The sequence below is a fragment of the Trichomycterus rosablanca genome, chromosome 4, assembly GCF_030014385.1.
Source record: "Trichomycterus rosablanca isolate fTriRos1 chromosome 4, fTriRos1.hap1, whole genome shotgun sequence".
Lineage (NCBI taxonomy): Eukaryota > Metazoa > Chordata > Actinopteri > Siluriformes > Trichomycteridae > Trichomycterus > Trichomycterus rosablanca.
The window spans coordinates 30,565,051-30,583,542 of record NC_085991.1 but is presented as its reverse complement, the minus strand read 5'-3'; the positions used below and the strand labels follow the sequence as shown (position 1 = coordinate 30,583,542).

At 38.9% G+C, this 18,492-nt stretch overlaps 1 protein-coding gene across 1 annotated transcript; it reads left to right on the top strand.

Annotated features, from left to right (window-relative positions):
• The first annotated feature begins 867 nt into the window (after positions 1-867).
• On the top strand, positions 868-14,963 carry ctdnep1b (CTD nuclear envelope phosphatase 1b). The gene is made up of 7 exons (XM_062993173.1): positions 868-1,424; positions 7,487-7,553; positions 9,704-9,822; positions 11,603-11,791; positions 11,898-12,009; positions 13,669-13,753; positions 13,856-14,963. The coding sequence occupies exons 1-7, from the start codon at positions 1,311-1,313 to the stop codon at positions 13,914-13,916; spliced, it is 747 nt and encodes a 248-aa protein (XP_062849243.1). The 5' UTR covers positions 868-1,310; the 3' UTR covers positions 13,917-14,963.
• Positions 14,964-18,492: the final 3,529 nt, after the last annotated feature.

Here is an 18,492-nt window from a genome sequence, read left to right as displayed (position 1 = left end):
TCCATTGACATTCTTGACTTCATTATTAAACACGTATTTCCTTATAAAGATATGGGGACAGTGGGATGTATTAAGACAAACTAATTAAGAGAAAATAATCTGTTCTCGTATGAGGTCAGTAAAGTATTTATGAAGATATCAGAATTAACATTCTGTAATTCCCCTAAACACTTCATTATTCTCATATAAACTGGACATTGCTTATTTCCAGATTTATTGTGTATTTACATACACTTTATGAAGATAGTCGGGGCGGTACGTTGGCTCAGTCGCCTCACAGCAAAAAGGTCCTGGGTTCGATCCCCAGGTGGGGTGGTGCGGGTCCTTTCTGTGTGGAGTTTGCATGCTCTCCCCGTGTCTGCGTGGGTTTCCTCCGGGTGCTCCGGTTTCCTCCCACAGTCCAAAGACATGCAAGAGAGGTGAATTGGAGACACTAAATTGTCCATGACTGTGTTTGACATTAAACTTGTGAACTGATGAATCTTGTGTAACGAGTAATAATAATAATGTGTGTAAAACATGACGTTAAAAACCTAATAAATAAATTAATTATAAAGATAGTTTGTGTATATACTGTACATACACTTTAAAAAGACTGTCAATAAATGGTAGTTTATATATACATACATACAATAGTAATATATAGATATATACACCAGACTGTTTATTTTGTATGTTTTTATTTAGGACATTTTAGAACCGAATCCGAGCTGAAGTTTGAAGTTCAGGCGGAAGTGACGGTACTTTGACGAAGGCAACTGTGCAACTCTGTTCCGGATTTGGTTTGAACTGTTGGTACGTCCCAAATTGCATACTAGCCTACTAAGTAGTATGCCAACCTAGTAAGCCCGCATTTGTTCGTTTTTATACTAGAGTACTATTAAGAAGGCTAGTATGCAGTTTGGGACGTAGCCTGTTTTTGGCTAGACTGACTTTATTAGTTGAGCTACGTTTGCAGCAGAAGTTTCCAATGTGAATGTGTATGTGCCGGAGGGACTTAGTGCTCTTGTTGTCGGACTGGACTGCTTGTCAGCGGAATAACTTTGGTAGTAAAAGGCAGCTGCCGGTTTGTAAAGCAAGGTCGTGTTTTGTTGGTTTGTGCGAGCTAAAAACTAAAGCCAAACTCGTTTTAAACTTCCATTTAAAGGTAAACTACAGATGCATGTTTAGTTCCCTAATTTAACACTGATGAGAAATGAGCGCTCTGGATTGAGAAAGTTTTAGGTTCACATGCAGGAGCTTCTGGAAACGCCGCTGATTTCTACAGCCTGTAACTAACTACACTTGAGTTGTAGAAACTTTTTGGTGGTATGGTGGACATGCTAAAGACTCGCCAATGTCTGCTGACTGTCCGCACTTTCATTGGCATGACGTCCAAACTGTGGAGTTTATTCTTATACTTCCTTAAGAAACCCTTAAAAACGGTAAGTATTGCTGCCGAAATACTTTCTTCAGATATTTACAGTAGACCAATTCACTGTGCTGCACTTGAATTCAATACAATGTCCCATACAGAGAATGCGTTGTTACATAATTTGTCCAGTTGAACAGCTTTAATTAGCAGAACCTGATATATGCAGGGTAAAGTGGGGCAAAACTGCTTGAGTTATATTGAGCAGGGATTGTAACTGTAACTTTCAGTTTGTAACAGTGAATCACTGTAGTTTCTCTTTTGAAAGCCTTTAACTCCTACCTAGTTTTACAGACACTTATTTATTCTTTTCCACCAGCCACTTAATCCTTGCTAGTGCCTTTGTGTTTCAGAGCCAGCCGGATATTTACATTTACATTTTCAGCATTTAGCAGACGCTTTTATCCAAAGCGACTTACACAATGAGCAATTGAGGGTTAAGGGCCTTGCTCAGGGACCCAACAGTGGCAACTTGGTGGTGGCGGGGCTTGAACCGGCAACCTTCTGTTTACTAGTCCAGTACCTTAACCACTGAGCTATCACTGGCCCTATATACTGGACACAAGGGAGAAATGCACCCCGGATACATTCATTTACTTACTTACCTTCACTTAAGTGGGTAGCACTGTCGCCTCACAGCAAGAAGGTCCTGGGTTCGATCCCCAGATGGGGCGGTGCTGGTCATTTCTGTGTGGAGTTTGCATGTTCTCCTGTGTCTGCGTGGGTTTCCTCCGGTTTCCTCCCACAGTCCAAAGACAGGCAAGTGAGGTAAATTGGAGATACTAAATTGTCCATGACTTTGTTTCATATAACCTTGTGAACTGATGAACCTTGTGTAATGAGTAACTACCGTTCCTGTCATGAATGTAACCAAAAGTGTAAAACATGACGTTAATAAACAAACAAACAAACATAACCTTCACTTGACTTAATCCATTTCCTTTTTATGCATTTCCCCCCACGTTGCATTTCAACTTGTCATAACCAAATACCTGATTGCATTTTCTTCCTCTAATTCTGCTGACCTCCTGTGACTAACACATGCCCCCTCCGACACGTGTGCAGTAGTCGACTGCTTCTTTTCGGCTGCAAGAGGCAAATTCATATGACGATCCGTACCGCACAGATGTCCATTATCCCCCGGCTCTACACAGGCGCAATCGATCAGCCAGCAGAGGTAGAACTTACAGTCTGCCGGGAGCAGAGCTGAGATTTGAACTCACGAGTTCGAGGTGTAAGCTCTAATGTGCTAGCGTGTTTTATCGCTGCACCTGACTTAATTTGTTTTTTTGTAATGTCTGTGGAGGGATGGCCAAAACAGCTTAGCCATTGAGAAGTGCACTTGTTGGTGCACTTTCAGTGCTGGTCAAAAGCCTAGGTGAAATTAAAGCAGGTTGGGTCTGCCCACAACCGCTCAACTCTCACCATCAACAATCCTGATTGATCAAATATGAGTTGCAGAATGACAGCGACCCAACATTCTTGATCATGACAAATATATTTGACTATTAACTCCAAAACTCTGTGCCCTTTGTCTAAGGCAGAAGTAGACTTCTGGTCATGGCACAGACAGATGACCCAACATTTCACATAAAACTTGGTCAGCATAAAAAAGAAAATGGATTAAGTCAAATGAAGGTAAGTAGGTAAATGAATGTGACCAGGGTGCATCTCTCCCTTGCATTCAGTATGTCTGGGTGGCTCTGTAGCGGCTGGACAGATTCATGAGAGCACCAGACTGCCCAGATTCCTTTTGGTTTATAAAGACAATGTTTAATCTAAAGCCTGAGTAAATAAGTATGTTTTTTTTATTCTGTACTTGAAGTGTGAGACTGTGTCTGAAACCCAGACAGAGGCGGGGTGATTATACTTATTATAGAAGTTGTACGCCCACATATGAAAATGTTCTTCCCTCTAATGTGAATTGTTTTCAATTTTAGGAACTAAAAGTAGCTGGGTTGTAGTGCTTAATAAGTTCAAATACTATGAAGCCAGGCCATGCAGGACTTTATAGATTAGTACAAGTATTTTGAGATTAATGGAGAATTTAAATGGCAGCCAGAGCAGAGATGAAAAAATAGGACTAATATGATGAGTAAAAAGGGTATCACAATAATCTAACCCTGAAGATTTAAACACGTTGATTAATTTTTAATGTCATCAGCAAAAATCCTGACAACATTACAACGATGAAAAAAAGCAACTCTAGTACTAACACTAGTGTATGCATTAAAGGATACGTTTCAATCAATTGTGACGTCAATAGATTGATTAAATGACAGTCACTCATTAACTTAGTCACACACAAGGGCAATTTTCAGCGGCCAGTCCACCTTCTGTATGGTTTTAGAGAATGGATGAAGCTGAAGTACCTGAAAATCTATTTAGACACCTTTAGTGGCTGTTGGTTTAGAATGAATCCATGCCTTTACTAATTGCTGTGCCACTGTGCTGCTGAGACATTCATTTAGGAGTGTAAAACAGAGTGCATTTATACTTTTTATTAGACTTTTCAAGTTACATAACCCATAGGGATGGAAAATAAACCAATCAACCTTTCGTTATATGGTGGTTATATGGTTAATTTATAGCTACACTGCTGCTGGGCAGAGCAGGCTTTGTAACTGCAACTTTCATTCTGCTGTCCATCACTGCACTCTCTTTTCTGAGTGGCCTACATAAAAATCTTTCTCCTAAAGGTTTACATTTACATTTTCAGCATTTAGCAGACATTCTTATCCAGAACGACTTACAGAAGTGCTTCCATAGTGAACATCACTTTACTGTAGTTTAAGTAGAATTACTGTTATTATCTTACCCAAATATTGATAGTTACAGGTATATCAGGTCATTACATTCCTAGCAAATAATGATTTATCTCTATGGTTGATAAATGCTTTGCATATCTGAGTGTCTGCATTTAAGGTTGATACAAGTATTGCTTACCACACACATTAGCCCCAGGTAGCTCCCCCCACCCCTGTGTTTGTGGCTTGGAAAAGCTTTGGAGTGCGCCTGTGGAAATTTGTTAAAAACATTCTGAAATATGCACCGATCAGCCATAACATTAAATCCTTGTTTCTACACTCACTGTCCATTTTATCATCTCCACTTACCATATAGAAGCACTTTGTAGTTCTACAATTACTGACTGTAGTCCACCTGTTTCTCTGCATGCTTTGTTAGCCTCATTTCATGCTGTTCTTCAATGGTCAGGACTCTCCCAGGACCACTACAGAGTAGGCATTATTTAGGTGGTGGATCATTCTTAGCACTGCAGTGACACTGATATGGTGGTGGTGTGTTAGTGTGTGTTGTGCTGGTATGAGTGGATAAGACACAGCAGTGCTGATGGAGTTTTTAAAACACCTCACGGTCACTGCTGGACTGAGAATAGTCCACCAACCAAAAATATCCAGCCGACAGCGCCCCGTGGGCAGCGTCCTGTGACCACTGCTGAAAGTCTAGAAGTTGACCAACTCAAACAGCAGCAATAGATGAGCGATCGTCTCTGACTTTACATCTACAAGGTGGACTAACTAGGTAGGAGTGTCTAATAGAGTGGACAGCGAGTGGACACGGTATTTAAAAACTCCAGCAGCGCTGCTGTGTCTGATCCACTCATACCAGCACAACACACACTAACACACCACCACCATGTCAGTGTCACCGCAGTGCTGAGAATCATCCATCACTTAAATAATATCTGCTCTGTGGGGGGTCCTGACCATTGAAGAACAGGGTGAAAGCAGGCTAAAAAGGTATGTAGAGAAACAGATGGACTACAGTCAGTAATTGTAGAACTACAAAGTGCTTCTATATGGTAAGTGGAGAAGCAAGGAGGTGGTTTTAATGTTATGGCTGATCAGTGTACGTGCTACACAACAAACTTCAGTAGCTGTCTTTGAAGAGTTTCATATGTTCTCCTCATGTTAGTGGGATAACCATTGGAAACGTGCACAATGTTACCCAAAAAGATGCAGACTTTAAGTGAACAAGTGGGCGAGTTGCTTTCTGTCAGATTACCATCTGTCCAGGGTTAGTCACACACACGCACACATGCACGCACGCACGCACGCACACACAAATGACATACGGGATCAGGATAAAAAGCTTAGTGAAAATGAATGAACCATATATGAACATTCTACCAAAACACTAAGCTACAATTTTATTTACAAGATTTATACCAATTAGCTATTTTTACTTAGTTTTGATCACTTGAATAACTCATCTACAGTATATAGTCATCTGCAGTAGATTTAATGCTACTGCAGCATTACTTAAGCAGTAATAAAATGTGATTAAGAAGCTTGCTCTTAAAAGGCCTTTTGACTTGCTCCTAGAAATGGGTTTCACACATTTTTCCCCAGGTGATTTATAGTCTGTGCATCTTCTGAACTGTCTATATTAGCTTGTGCTTTCTCTGCATGACGGGAAACTTCCAACCCACAACAAGAGCCTGTCATTTTGTACTATTTGCATTGTTTTTTTAGATGCAGTGTGGTTAGCAATTTATTGAAAAGCATCACATCAGTATTTCTCACTATAAAGAAAAGTGTGAGAAACTTCAAATACAGTTGAGGATTACTGATTGTATATGTTTCCTACAGTGAAGCACAAGGAAATATAGGCCGCAGAGGTTTAGTTCACAGCCATTATTACACTGAAATGAAACTGTTTTGTGTTTGCGTGTTCTTACTGCTAACTAGGCAGTAGTGCTGGGCGGTATGACGGTACATTCGGTATATCGTCTTTGATTCCTCGTACTGTATGGATTTTTACCGTAGCATAGTTTATTTTAACAGCTGTACTTAAGGTCAGTTGCTAAACCAATGTTATAAGCAAACTGGAAGCAGAGATATTTAAAGTCGTCCACTTTTCTACAACAGACCTGGTCAAGTTGTACAGTGGAGTGTGCAAACATAGTTTTATTTGTTAAAGGGAGGGTAATGGTACAATATATTAAATATTACATAAGCAATAATTGTATTTATTGCAACTGTTTCATGCGTACTGATTCCATCATATATTGTGTCATTTTGTGGGGCAAAGCAAACCTTATACTACTCAAAACCTCAATTAAATACATGGTAAAATTAAAATGTTTTATATTTTATATATTTATAGCAGTAGAATAAGCCACAGACATATAAAAAGTCCCAGTCGTACAAAAAACAAAAAAAAAACATACCATGATATACCATGAAACCATCAGGAAAATACAGTGATACAAACTTTTGGTCATACCACCCAGCCCTACTAGGCAGTTTAGCCAACTGATAGATTTTTGTGACAGAGTTGGAATTTACATATCCTATCATATCCTTAGTCAATTACTTAATGAAAGCCCGACACATTTTGTAGGTTTTGTGTAGAAAACCTTAGCACATACTGTATATATTAAGCTTAAAAAGTCATCAAACCTGCCAAGATTTAAGAGGAATTAACCTTTAATATATATAATGCACACAAATACATACATTAAAATGAGTTCAAACATTACAATGCCTATTTTGTCATAGTTGTGAATGTCACAGTCAGAGATTTTTAAAATGTTGGGCTCATGGTTGGTAGTTACTTAGGGTACACAGATATGGGTAGTATAAACACCTGTTTGACTTTGATAAGGGCTAATCATTATGGCCAGATCATTGTTAAAGTATCTCCAAAATAGCAAGGGATGCTCACAGGCAGCTGTTGTAAGTACTTACCAAGCCATGACCCACCAGCCGGTTGCTGGGCAGCCAAAACCTATTGATTCCAGAGGACATGAAAGCTGGTACAGTCCAATAAAAGAGCCACTGTGGCTCAGTTTAATTGCAGATCATTTTAATTTAAATGTACGTCATGCTGTATTACAGTTGTCTTTGCATTCCTCTGCTTACATTTCTTCAAATAATTATTAATGATGTACTTGTGATTTAATGCATATAACATGGGCTGCTTTCTGTCTACAAAAGCTACACATTTGTATAAAAACTGAATTGTGTGTTAAGACATGTATGTGTGTTGTGTGATATACTGAATTCTGTTGAGCTGCTTTGTCAGTTTCCTGTGTCTTTCCTGTCCTAGATAATCCAGTATCAGACAGTGCGATATGACATTTTACCTCTTTCACCAGTGTCTAGAACCAGACTCTGTGAGTATCTTTCTTTGTTTTTAAAGACTACGTTTTCTTCATACTGTAGATTAGTATGTCAGTAAAGAAGCAGGCATGAAACGTTAAAGCAGGTTTTAGGCAAAAGCTTTACATGACCTGAATTTTCCTTCTTGGTGCTGTTTGTTAATTGAGTGTTTTGATTACATTAAGAACAGGATTAACTCTAACTGACCTAACTATAGAAATACAGTGCAATTTTAAGAGCTTTTAAAAGTACTTTTTGGGTTATGCAGCAGTCTAATGTGCTAGGTTGTGGCGACTTTGGTTTCAGTCTAAGTGATGCCACCAGCCTGGCCCGGCACTCTACAGACACAATTGGCCTCCTTGCTGCTGCTGCAACAGCGACACCTAGTAGCACAAACGGTGGAGGAATACAAAGAGTCTGGCGTTTTCCTTTGTGCATGCTGGGCTCTCTGTAGGAATCAGCCAGGATCCACTAAAAAAAAAAAAAGCTGGTTGGCTTCACATGCTGGAGTAGACGTGTGCTGGCTTGCAGACGAGATCAAATTTAGAAGGAGAAAAGAATAGGTTTACTTATTTAGGATTTTTTATTACTGTTCTTATAGATGTTTTTATTATTGTTATTGTTCTGAGTTCGACAGCTATACTGCTATGCACATAAAGTATGCACAAATCAGTCAGTATGCACAAATATGCAAGCTAACCCTTGCTGACAGGCTCGGATGCACCCCCATATCATTACCGATATTGACTTTCAAATCTTTCACTGATATCAGTCTGGAAGGTCCTTTTTATTTTTGGCATGGAAAACTTGACAGAATTTGTTCTTGAGATCAAACTAAAACATGGACTCTTCTGATTTGCATTCTTGATACTAAGGCAGACTGCGTTGAGTGACCGTGGTTTACTGAAGTACTCCCCAGCTGATGTGGCTATATTTATCACAGTAGAATGACTGATCCTCATGTCTGAGGCCTTGAAGGATGCACATATAACACTGGTTTCTGCAACTGCCCTACACAGACTGAGATTTCTCCATATTCCCTGGATGTTTTCATAATATTATGTATGCATAATTATTTGCTAACTTTGAGAACTGTTTTTGTAACTGCTTGAGAATTCTCTCACAAAGCTTGGCACAAAGTGGTGAGCCACAACTCATCCTTGCTTGCTGAGACTGATCCTTTGGTGAATTCTTTTTTTATACCCAGTTATGATTCCCTCACCTGTTACCAATTCACCTGCTTATTGTGCAATGTTTCAAAACTGTGTAACTAGAATATTTTATTAATTTTTACTTCTGCTCTGTACCATCTTATGTCGCAGGCAAATTCAAAATTTGTCAGTGTTTCCACAACACAATTTAGTTAGTTAGTTCAAACACTGGAAATCAGAAAGCAGCAGGAACAACAGTGACAAGGTGAATAATAAGCATTAAACTATTAATACTCATATTCTGACTATGGAATTGAAACAGGTGTAAGAGTGCCCTGTTAAAACAAGTTATTTATTTAACAAGCCTTGTTAGAGTAGCCTCAAAATGCTTTAGTGTCTGATTATGTTCCTGTTAAATGGCTGGCTTGTTTTTTTAAAATATATTTTTAATCACAAAGCACTTTTTTTTAGTCTTATGTCTATGACATGATTTACAAGGCTGGAGTTGGTTGTTTGTACCTGCTAACATTTTTTTTAATTATTACAAAATACTGTAGGACTTTAGGGCTCAATTATAACCTTGTATATTCAGGAATAAGAAAGCTCATAGATGATACATATCCAAAACCAGCAGACAAATGCTTTGACTGCAGCAGTAAATATAGAATAGATGACCATTCATTGATGGGTATGGCTGGCAAATGGAGCGAAGTGTTAGTTGGTGTGCTGTTTCCAAGGCCATAGAGAGGCTGCATACAGAAAGAATGGTGTGTGTGGGGGGGGTGTTATGTGAACTGCAATGGTGTCTAATTTTATCCACAAATGGCAAGTGTAGCTACAGTTTTTTGTTCTGTTGTAACCAACAAAAGCTACCCTTAATTATACATATAATCAATTAATTGAGCTCATGAAAACCTGCAGCATTATGACACTTTTTGGAAGTGATTGGACACACCTTGTATACTGGTACCTGAGTAAGGTGCGTGTGTGTGTGTTTGGGGATGTTTTTGCAGCTTCTGTGAAGCGGAAGATTCTGGTTTTAGACCTTGATGAGACCTTGATTCACTCTCATCATGACGGAGTTCTAAAACCAACGGTGCGACCAGGCACTCCACCAGACTTCATCCTCAAGGTAGACGATGCATTATAAAAACATATTTGTCATCTCATCTGTTAGATCCAGTCACGCACTTTCAGTTAAAGTCTGTTGAATAGCTGAGTCTCTCGCCATCTTTAAAAGACGATTAAAAACCATAATTTTTTCCTTAAGCACTTAAATGAAAACAAGCCCTGCACTTACTTAAAAAAAAAAAAAAAAAAAAAATTCTGTTCTTCTGCCTGTATACTTTTTTTCTTCTTTTTTTAAATTATTTTTTTAGCCTCATCAGATGTGTTCTTAGATCGTTGTCTATTCGTACTAGAGTAAGGAAATGTTTACTGAGGAAGTATTTCTGTTATTCCAAGTTCACACTAAACAATTTTCCAAGTCGTCAGGTCGCTGTACAGTTCACACTACACAACTGGATCTCTTGTAATCGGAAGTCTTTCAAGTCGGTGTGGCTTTCACACTACACGAACTGTCACCAACTGGAATTGCAGGCGAGCTTCTCTGGTCTCCCAAACTACGTTTTGTCACGAAAACAAAAGCGAGAAGTGACGAGGGGTTTAATGATACCACGTCCAAAAATGCGCTGATGTGCAGCGTAAAAGCAAGTAGGAAAATAGGAACAGCATGGATTGTTCTATAGTGAGTTGGAGGTTAATAAATATTTTTTGCAATGCAACATTGGTGTTATGTTTTGTAGAGAACGATAAGGTCAGAAATACTGTAAAACTTATGTGTGTGCCTATGTATTCTCATATAAACTATATTATGCCCCTGTCCCACCTTTTTAAAACTTTTCCCCTTAAGCACGGTGGCTTAGTGGGTAGCACTGTCGCCTCACAGCAAGAAGGTCCTGGGTTCGAACCCCAGGTGGGGCGGTCCGGGTCCTTTCTGTGTGGAGTTTGCATGTTCTCCCCGTGTCTGCGTGGGTTTATTCCGGGTGCTCTGGTTTCCTCCCACAGTCCAAAGACATGCAAGTGAGGTGAATTGAAGATACTAAATTGTCCAAGACTGTGCTTGATATAACCTTGTGTGAACTGATAAACCGTGTGTGGTGAATGACTACCGTTCCTGTCATGAATGTAACCAAAGTGTAAAACATGACGTTAAAATCCTAATAAACAAACAAACAAACAAACCTCGTGTCTTGCGTTCTCAGTGGCTGTTCGACATAGCACTCATTGCCAGTTGGGCAACTCAAATCCAGATATTTGACAAGCTAGTTCGGATCGAGATGTTGTGTAGTTCACACATAGCGATTGAGAGCCGAGTTTTGATCGCCGAGCGAACACCGAGTTGCTCCCGAGCCGGCAAATCTAGCGCCAACCAGTCGGCGAGCGAAAATGCAAGGCAAAAATCATGTAGTGTGAACTACGTATTAGTCTCTCTGGATAAGATGTTGTAAATGTTAACTATCACTTTATTGCTGATATGTAGGCTTTATTTAAAGCTCAGTTTTGAATCTTTATTAGACAGGTTTAAGGTTTAAAAGTACTTTAGGTGCAATCAGAAGCATGGCTGGTCACAACCCCAAACCTCTAAGCATGGAGAATTGTAGGTTCTTAGCCATTTCAGGCATTTTATGACTAGGGTTGGGAGGAGTAGATAGTATCAACCTTTTCCTTATATATTTTCTCTGGTTCCTATTCCTGGCTATATTTTATTATGTTGACCATTTCTCTTTCACTTTGAATATTTTTCCTGGGGTTTTCCAGAGTAGTCTGATGTATATGTTTCTGTATTCATATCAGTAACAGTATTTATCTTCTCAAGCATTCCCCATTTGCTTCCTTTGTCTTGATTTTAGGTTGTTATAGACAAACACCCAGTTAGATTCTTTGTGCACAAAAGGCCCCATGTGGACTTTTTCTTAGAGGTGGTCAGTCAGTGGTACGAGCTTGTGGTGTTCACAGCTAGCATGGAAATCTATGGCTCTGCAGTAGCAGACAAGCTAGACAACAACAAAGGAATCCTCAGACGTAGATACTACAGACAGGTAACTAACATTTACTTACGTTAATTACATTTGTTTGTGTTTATTAAAATCTTGTTCTTCATTAGAGGTAAAGCATACCTTCCCTTATTGATGTGTCTTTTTGCAGCATTGCACACTGGATTTAGGTAGTTATACAAAAGATCTAGCCGTTATACATGGTGACCTTTCCAGTATAGCCATTCTTGACAACTCTCCTGGAGCATATCGCAATCATCCAGGTAAAATTTTACAGTTTTACTCATGTTTATGTAATATTACAATTTTATTTGTATTCTGTATTAGCAGAATTGTATATGATATTGGTCAGCTGTTATTTCAGATTGTGTTCCTTACTGATACTATACTCTTACTGGTTGAAGTATCTGTTCTTTGTATTTAATGGCAGCTGGATAAATGACAGCAAATGTATAGTACAGTAACGATACAGTAGGACCTCCTATAATGATGCTAACACTTCAAATTGGACTTAATAACTATATAAATTATTTACAGCTAAAAAAATGCACTGTACCCTATTCTACAGTATTTTTTTTCAATCCTTCATCTAGCATTTAGAGCTTGTTTTCATTGTCAAGTAACCCATACTTTAAGTACCAGTGCTAAATTTAGTTACCCTTCTTGGCTAGGGACCAAGTGTACCAGAGGGCAGTGGTAGCTAAGTGGTTAAGGTAATCAGACCATCTGTTTCAAAACTGTAAGTTGCATCTGCTAAATGTTAATGTAAGCAGGCTGTATGGGTGGAGCATTAAACGATGCAGACAATTGACTGGTCAAATGTAGTCGTCATCTAATCAGCACTGGAGTAAGGCAATACAGGCATCATATTAAAAACTGCCTCCTTCAGTCAAAGCATTTAATAAGAGCCCTTACTGGTTTTTATTATACCGAATTCATGAACACATGACTGGTTCTTATTGATCAAATCTGCATAAAAAACATTCCTACATCTACATGATCCCCAAAAAACATTCCATGGCTACATGGGCAAATACCTGTGAAACCTACAAGAGCTCATGAGCTAGTCATACAATATTTGTGAATTAAGCATATCTTCCAGAGGGGCAAATACCTGTTATAATTAGTTGCCTAATCCTCATGCTTTATGTAAACTTATGACTTAAATGAGTTAATAAATCTCCCCAACTAAATGTTTGTTCTACAAATATTTATTTACCTTTATATAATACATGTTAACAATATAAACTATCACATTTAATTCAAGGATTCTCATTCATACATTAATAAATATTTTAATACTTTTCAATCGTTATCTGAACCTACTGTAAGCAAATCTAAAAATTTAATAAATGGTTTTGATATTAATAATTAATATTATGGAAATTTAAAGTTTTAATAGGTTGAAAGTACTGGTTAATATTCTTATCAGAAATATTAATTGAAGTTTACAAGAACTAGAACTAAAGGCTACAGTAACAATTTGCCATTGCTTCAGTCAGATCTACACTACAACTAAAGAAAAAGGGTGTTAAATCTTTAATTAACAGACAGCTGTGTTGATGATAGATTTTTTTTCTTTTGGCTGCTGCTGTATTTAGGGCTTGCCACAGCGGGCCATTCTGATCTGCATACTTGATTTGGCACAGTTTTTTGTGTGAACACGTGTGATGTGCCTTTTTTGCAACAGCAGCTGTAAATCTGATATGTAGTGCCGGAGTACCCTTAGGGGACAATTGCCTTTTCTGACGAGCAGATGAACTTTTTTTTTAAATTCATTTAATTTCTCATACTTTTGTTTATTATGTGGACTATTTTAAGGTAAATATTTTAATAGTCAGTGACGCACCTTAGTCTGGGCCATGGTCTTATTAAGATTTTTCCAAATAATTTTGCTTTATGTTTCTTTTCCATTCTCCTAGACAATGCAATACCTATCAAGTCATGGTTCAGTGATCCCAGCGACACTGCACTTCTTAACCTATTGCCCATGTTGGATGCACTTAGGTAAGAACATAAGCAATTTTCAAAAGTATAATGTGAATGTCTTTAACAATTAAAACCAATTGTTATTTCCTGGATATGAATTTGAATCTTGTCTCCCTACAGATTCACTGCTGATGTGCGGTCTGTCCTTAGCCGAAACCTCCACCAGCATCGACTTTGGTGATTGCAAGCAGAAAAACCTTGTGTTTTTAACTTTCTCCTATCCAGACTTCTGCCTCGTCATCTTTTCTTCATTCACGATGCCTCCTTGCCAGATCACCAACACAAGGTTGATCAGAGGAGGGTCCAGAACTAAACATGCCTAAACGAAGAATCCTTGGAACATTTTAGTGTCCTTTTCTAATTTAAGTCTCTGTCCCATATTTTTTCTGGAATGTTGTGCTACTGCATAGTCTGAACACAAAATCCATGAACTTAAAATGGACAGTTTTATTTATATAGTGCCATATTTTTAATGGGAAGGACTTTGGAAGATGGGCTTGTATTTCTCAGGTTACTGGTGATGAACAGTGTCTTCACTTACATCTTGGTGAATGCTGAAAACAAAGAACAAAGTGATGTTTCTCCACACATTTTTTTCTTTTTGTAGCTGGCAGCTTGGCAAAGTAAAGGACCATGTTTGCAGTTTCTTACAGCCAAAAGGACCCAAGTTTATGAACGCAACGTCACAATATTTGTGAGGAAAGGATGTCCACAATTTTTCTTTTTAAACTCCTGACAATACTGAATGGACAAACCCTGTAGTATTAATGATTTTTAAACAAAATGTCTAGCTTAAACATGAAACTTGAAATTTTGACACAGACCTTTACAACCCAGCAAATTTCAGGGAATGTTTCATGTTGCTGGGCTATTAAGGTACAGTCTAAAAAGACATACGTACTTAATAAGGTATGTAAGAGTGGACTGTTTAGTTGCAAATTCAAAATTCTTTAGTATCTCTGTGGATTTTTATTTTACTAAATAGTATACAAGTTAGTGTTTGCAAAGAATAATGGTTCTGGCACATGTGTGACAGTTCTTCATCAGTAAAAAGTAATCTTAATTTAAATGTATAGACTTGCAATAAATTTATTTTGCACTTCAGGTCTGTGCACAGGTATTGAAATGTCAACAGAGCATCCACCACCTTTTTCAGATGATAAGCGACTCCTCTGATATCTGGACATCATGGCAGCTTTCTTGGACTTGATTTTTTAATAAAACACGTGTCAGTATCAATCTTGGCTGATATGTTTTATTTTTCTTGTTGCAATTAGATAACTGAAAATGGGGTTCTTTGTTTATTAGTCTGAATTCCTAAGGAACTGAATTCCTGCTGTCTTAATATGTGAATATGACCAGATTGTAAATTAATTTCCAAGTCGTTTTGAATCTCACAAGATTTCACTGAATATGCAAAATTTTTTATGCAAATGATTCATTTTACGGTTGCATTTAATGATGTATTTTACAGTTGGCATTGAACATTTATTAACTAGATTAACTCGCTCATTCACTTAAAAGAATCTGCAGTATTGTAGAATCTAATGCCATAATTGATAGAAATCATGACCTAGCAAAAAAATCTTTAAAAATGCAAAGTTTAATGCAAAACATCTACTGATCTTTACCCAGGATGTCAAGCAGCTTCACCTGTACTTAAACAAAACTAATGGAAACTTAAAGCTCAGGGCAGCTCCATTACTCCGATCCATTAAACGTCATCCCTTGATCCGACCTTGAGCTGAGGCCCACCTTGGATGCCCCAGTGGCCTGCTCTGACCCCAGCTTCCAAAAGAGCTAGGATATGAGGAAAAATAAGCTTTGTACTGTACACATGTACACGTATATTTGTGTGTACATATACAGTGTATCACAAAAGTGAGTACACCCCTCACATTTCTGCAGATATTTAAGTATATCTTTTCATGGGACAACACTGACAAAATGACACTTTGACACAATGAAAAGTAGTCTGTGTGCAGCTTATATAACAGTGTAAATTTATTCTTCCCTCAAAATAACTCAATATACAACCATTAATGTCTAAACCACCGGCAACAAAAGTGAGTACACCCCTAAGAGACTACACCCCTAAATGTCCAAATTGAGCACTGCTTGTCATTTTCCCTCCAAAATGTCATGTGACTCATTAGTGTTACTAGGTCTCAGGTGTGCATAGGGAGCAGGTGTGTTCAATTTAGTAGTACAGCTCTCACACTCTCTCATACTGGTCACTGAAAGTTCCAACATGGCACCTCATGGCAAAGAACTCTCTGAGGATCTTAAAAGACGAATTGTTGCGCTACATGAAGATGGCCAAGGCTACAAGAAGATTGCCAACACCCTGAAACTGAGCTGCAGCACAGTGGCCAAGATCATCCAGCGTTTTAAAAGAGCAGGGTCCACTCAGAACAGACCTCGCGTTGGTCGTCCAAAGAAGCTGAGTGCACGTGCTCAGCGTCACATCCAACTGCTGTCTTTGAAAGATAGGCGCAGGAGTGCTGTCAGCATTGCTGCAGAGATTGAAAAGGTGGGGGGTCAGCCTGTCAGTGCTCAGACCATACGCCGCACGCTACATCAAATTGGTCTGCATGGCTGTCACCCCAGAAGGAAGCCTCTTCTGAAGTCTCTACACAAGAAAGCCCGCAAACAGTTTGCTGAAGACATGTCAACAAAGGACATGGATTACTGGAACCATGTCCTATGGTCTGATGAGACCAAGATTAATTTGTTTGGTTCAGATGGTCTCAAGCATGTGTGGCGGCAATCAGGTGAGGAGTACAAAGATAAGTGTGTCATGCCTACAGTCAAGCATGGTGGTGGGAATGCCATGGTCTGGGGCTGCATGAGTGCAGCAGGTGTTGGGGAGTTACATTTCATTGAGGGACACATGAACTCCAATATGTACTGTGAAATACTGAAGCAGAGCATGATCCTCTCCCTCCGGAAACTGGGTCGCAGGGCAGTGTTCCAGCATGATAATGACCCCAAACACACCTCTAAGACGACCACTGCTTTATTGAAGAGGCTGAGGGTAAAGGTGATGGACTGGCCAAGCATGTCTCCAGACCTAAACCTAATAGAACATCTTTGGGGCATCCTCAAGCGGAAGGTGGAGGAGCGCAAAGTCTCGAATATCCGCCAGCTCCGTGATGTCGTCATGGAGGAGTGGAAAAGCATTCCAGTGGCAACCTGTGAAGCTCTGGTAAACTCCATGCCCAGGAGAGTTAAGGCAGTTCTGGGAAATAATGGTGGCCACACAAAATATTGACACTTCAGGAACTTTCACTAAGGGGTGTACTCACTTTTGGTGCCGGTGGTTTAGACATTAATGGCTGTATATTGAGTTATTTTGAGGGAAGAATAAATTTACACTGTTATATAAGCTGCACACAGACTACTTTTCATTGTGTCAAAGTGTCATTTTGTCAGTGTTGTCCCATGAAAAGATATACTTAAATATCTGCAGAAATGTGAGGGGTGTACTCACTTTTGTGATACACTGTACATGACAAAGGCATTCCTGTCCTAGATGATTAACTGGCAACACTTACACTGGCTGCCAGTTAAATTTCGCATTGATTACAAAATACTTTTACTAACTTATAAAGCGCTACATGGTCTGGCTCCACAGTATCTGAGTGAACTTATTAATCACTACAGCCCAGCGCGTCCACTTCGTTCACAAGAAGCAGGGTTACTTATAGTTCCTAGAATTAAAAAGATCACGGCTGGTGGAAGAGCGTTTTCTTACAAAGCTCCACAACTCTGGAATAATCTTCCTGCCTCTATTCGGGATTCGGACACAGTCTCAATGTTTAAGTCTAGACTGAAAACATATTTATTTTCTCAGGCTTTTGATTAGTATAGACAAAGGCGCAGAGCTTGGGGGTTCTTGGTCATAGAAACTTGTGGTGATCAGGGATGTTGGGTTGCTGTCGTTCTGCCTCTCTTGTCCGATCACTCAGGTTTGATGACGGTGGGGAGATGGGCGCTGATGTCCTGTGAAAGCCTTCATGACCTTGTTACCTGCTTGCTCTCCCTTTTAGTTATGCTGTAATAATTAGGGCTGCCGGAGTCTAAAACTCTCTGTAAAACTGTTTGTCAACTAGCATTGTACATTATTAACTACATTCTCTGTTGTTTTACCCCGAGGGCATTCTGATGGAAACCTGTTTACCCGCCGAGGTTAAGGATTAAAGTCGAGACTGCCGGGACAACGATGCTGCTCCTGTCAGATGTGACTGGTCTGGAGTAATTGCAACGACAAGAAATCACTACAGACTTTATTGAAGACTAGAGCGGATAACAACTCTATTATTTATTACCAGTTATGACTTTTAGATCATTTAATTCTGTGTTTGTATGATTTGTGTAAATCGTGTATTTATTTAAAGTATCCTCCAGACCACCCAAGAAGGATGGGCCCTGCTGAGTCTGGTTCCTCTCAAGGTTTCTTCCTGTAATTTTCAGGCAGTTTTTCCTTGCCACAGTCGCCCTCGGCTTGCTCAACAGGGGTTTTTGTATCTGTTGGTCCTGGATTTTGTAAAGTTGCTTTGAGACAATGTCTATTGTAAAAAGCGCTGTATAAATAAAGTTGACTTGACTTGACTTTGCAAAGTATTAATGTTAGAAATAAGCTACTACTTTTGTGTGTTTTATTTATGTAATGATTGTAAATACAGTTTAGACAATATGTATACAATTTTAAGGGAATATCTAATACACACACAAACCCTATGCAGTATATATAC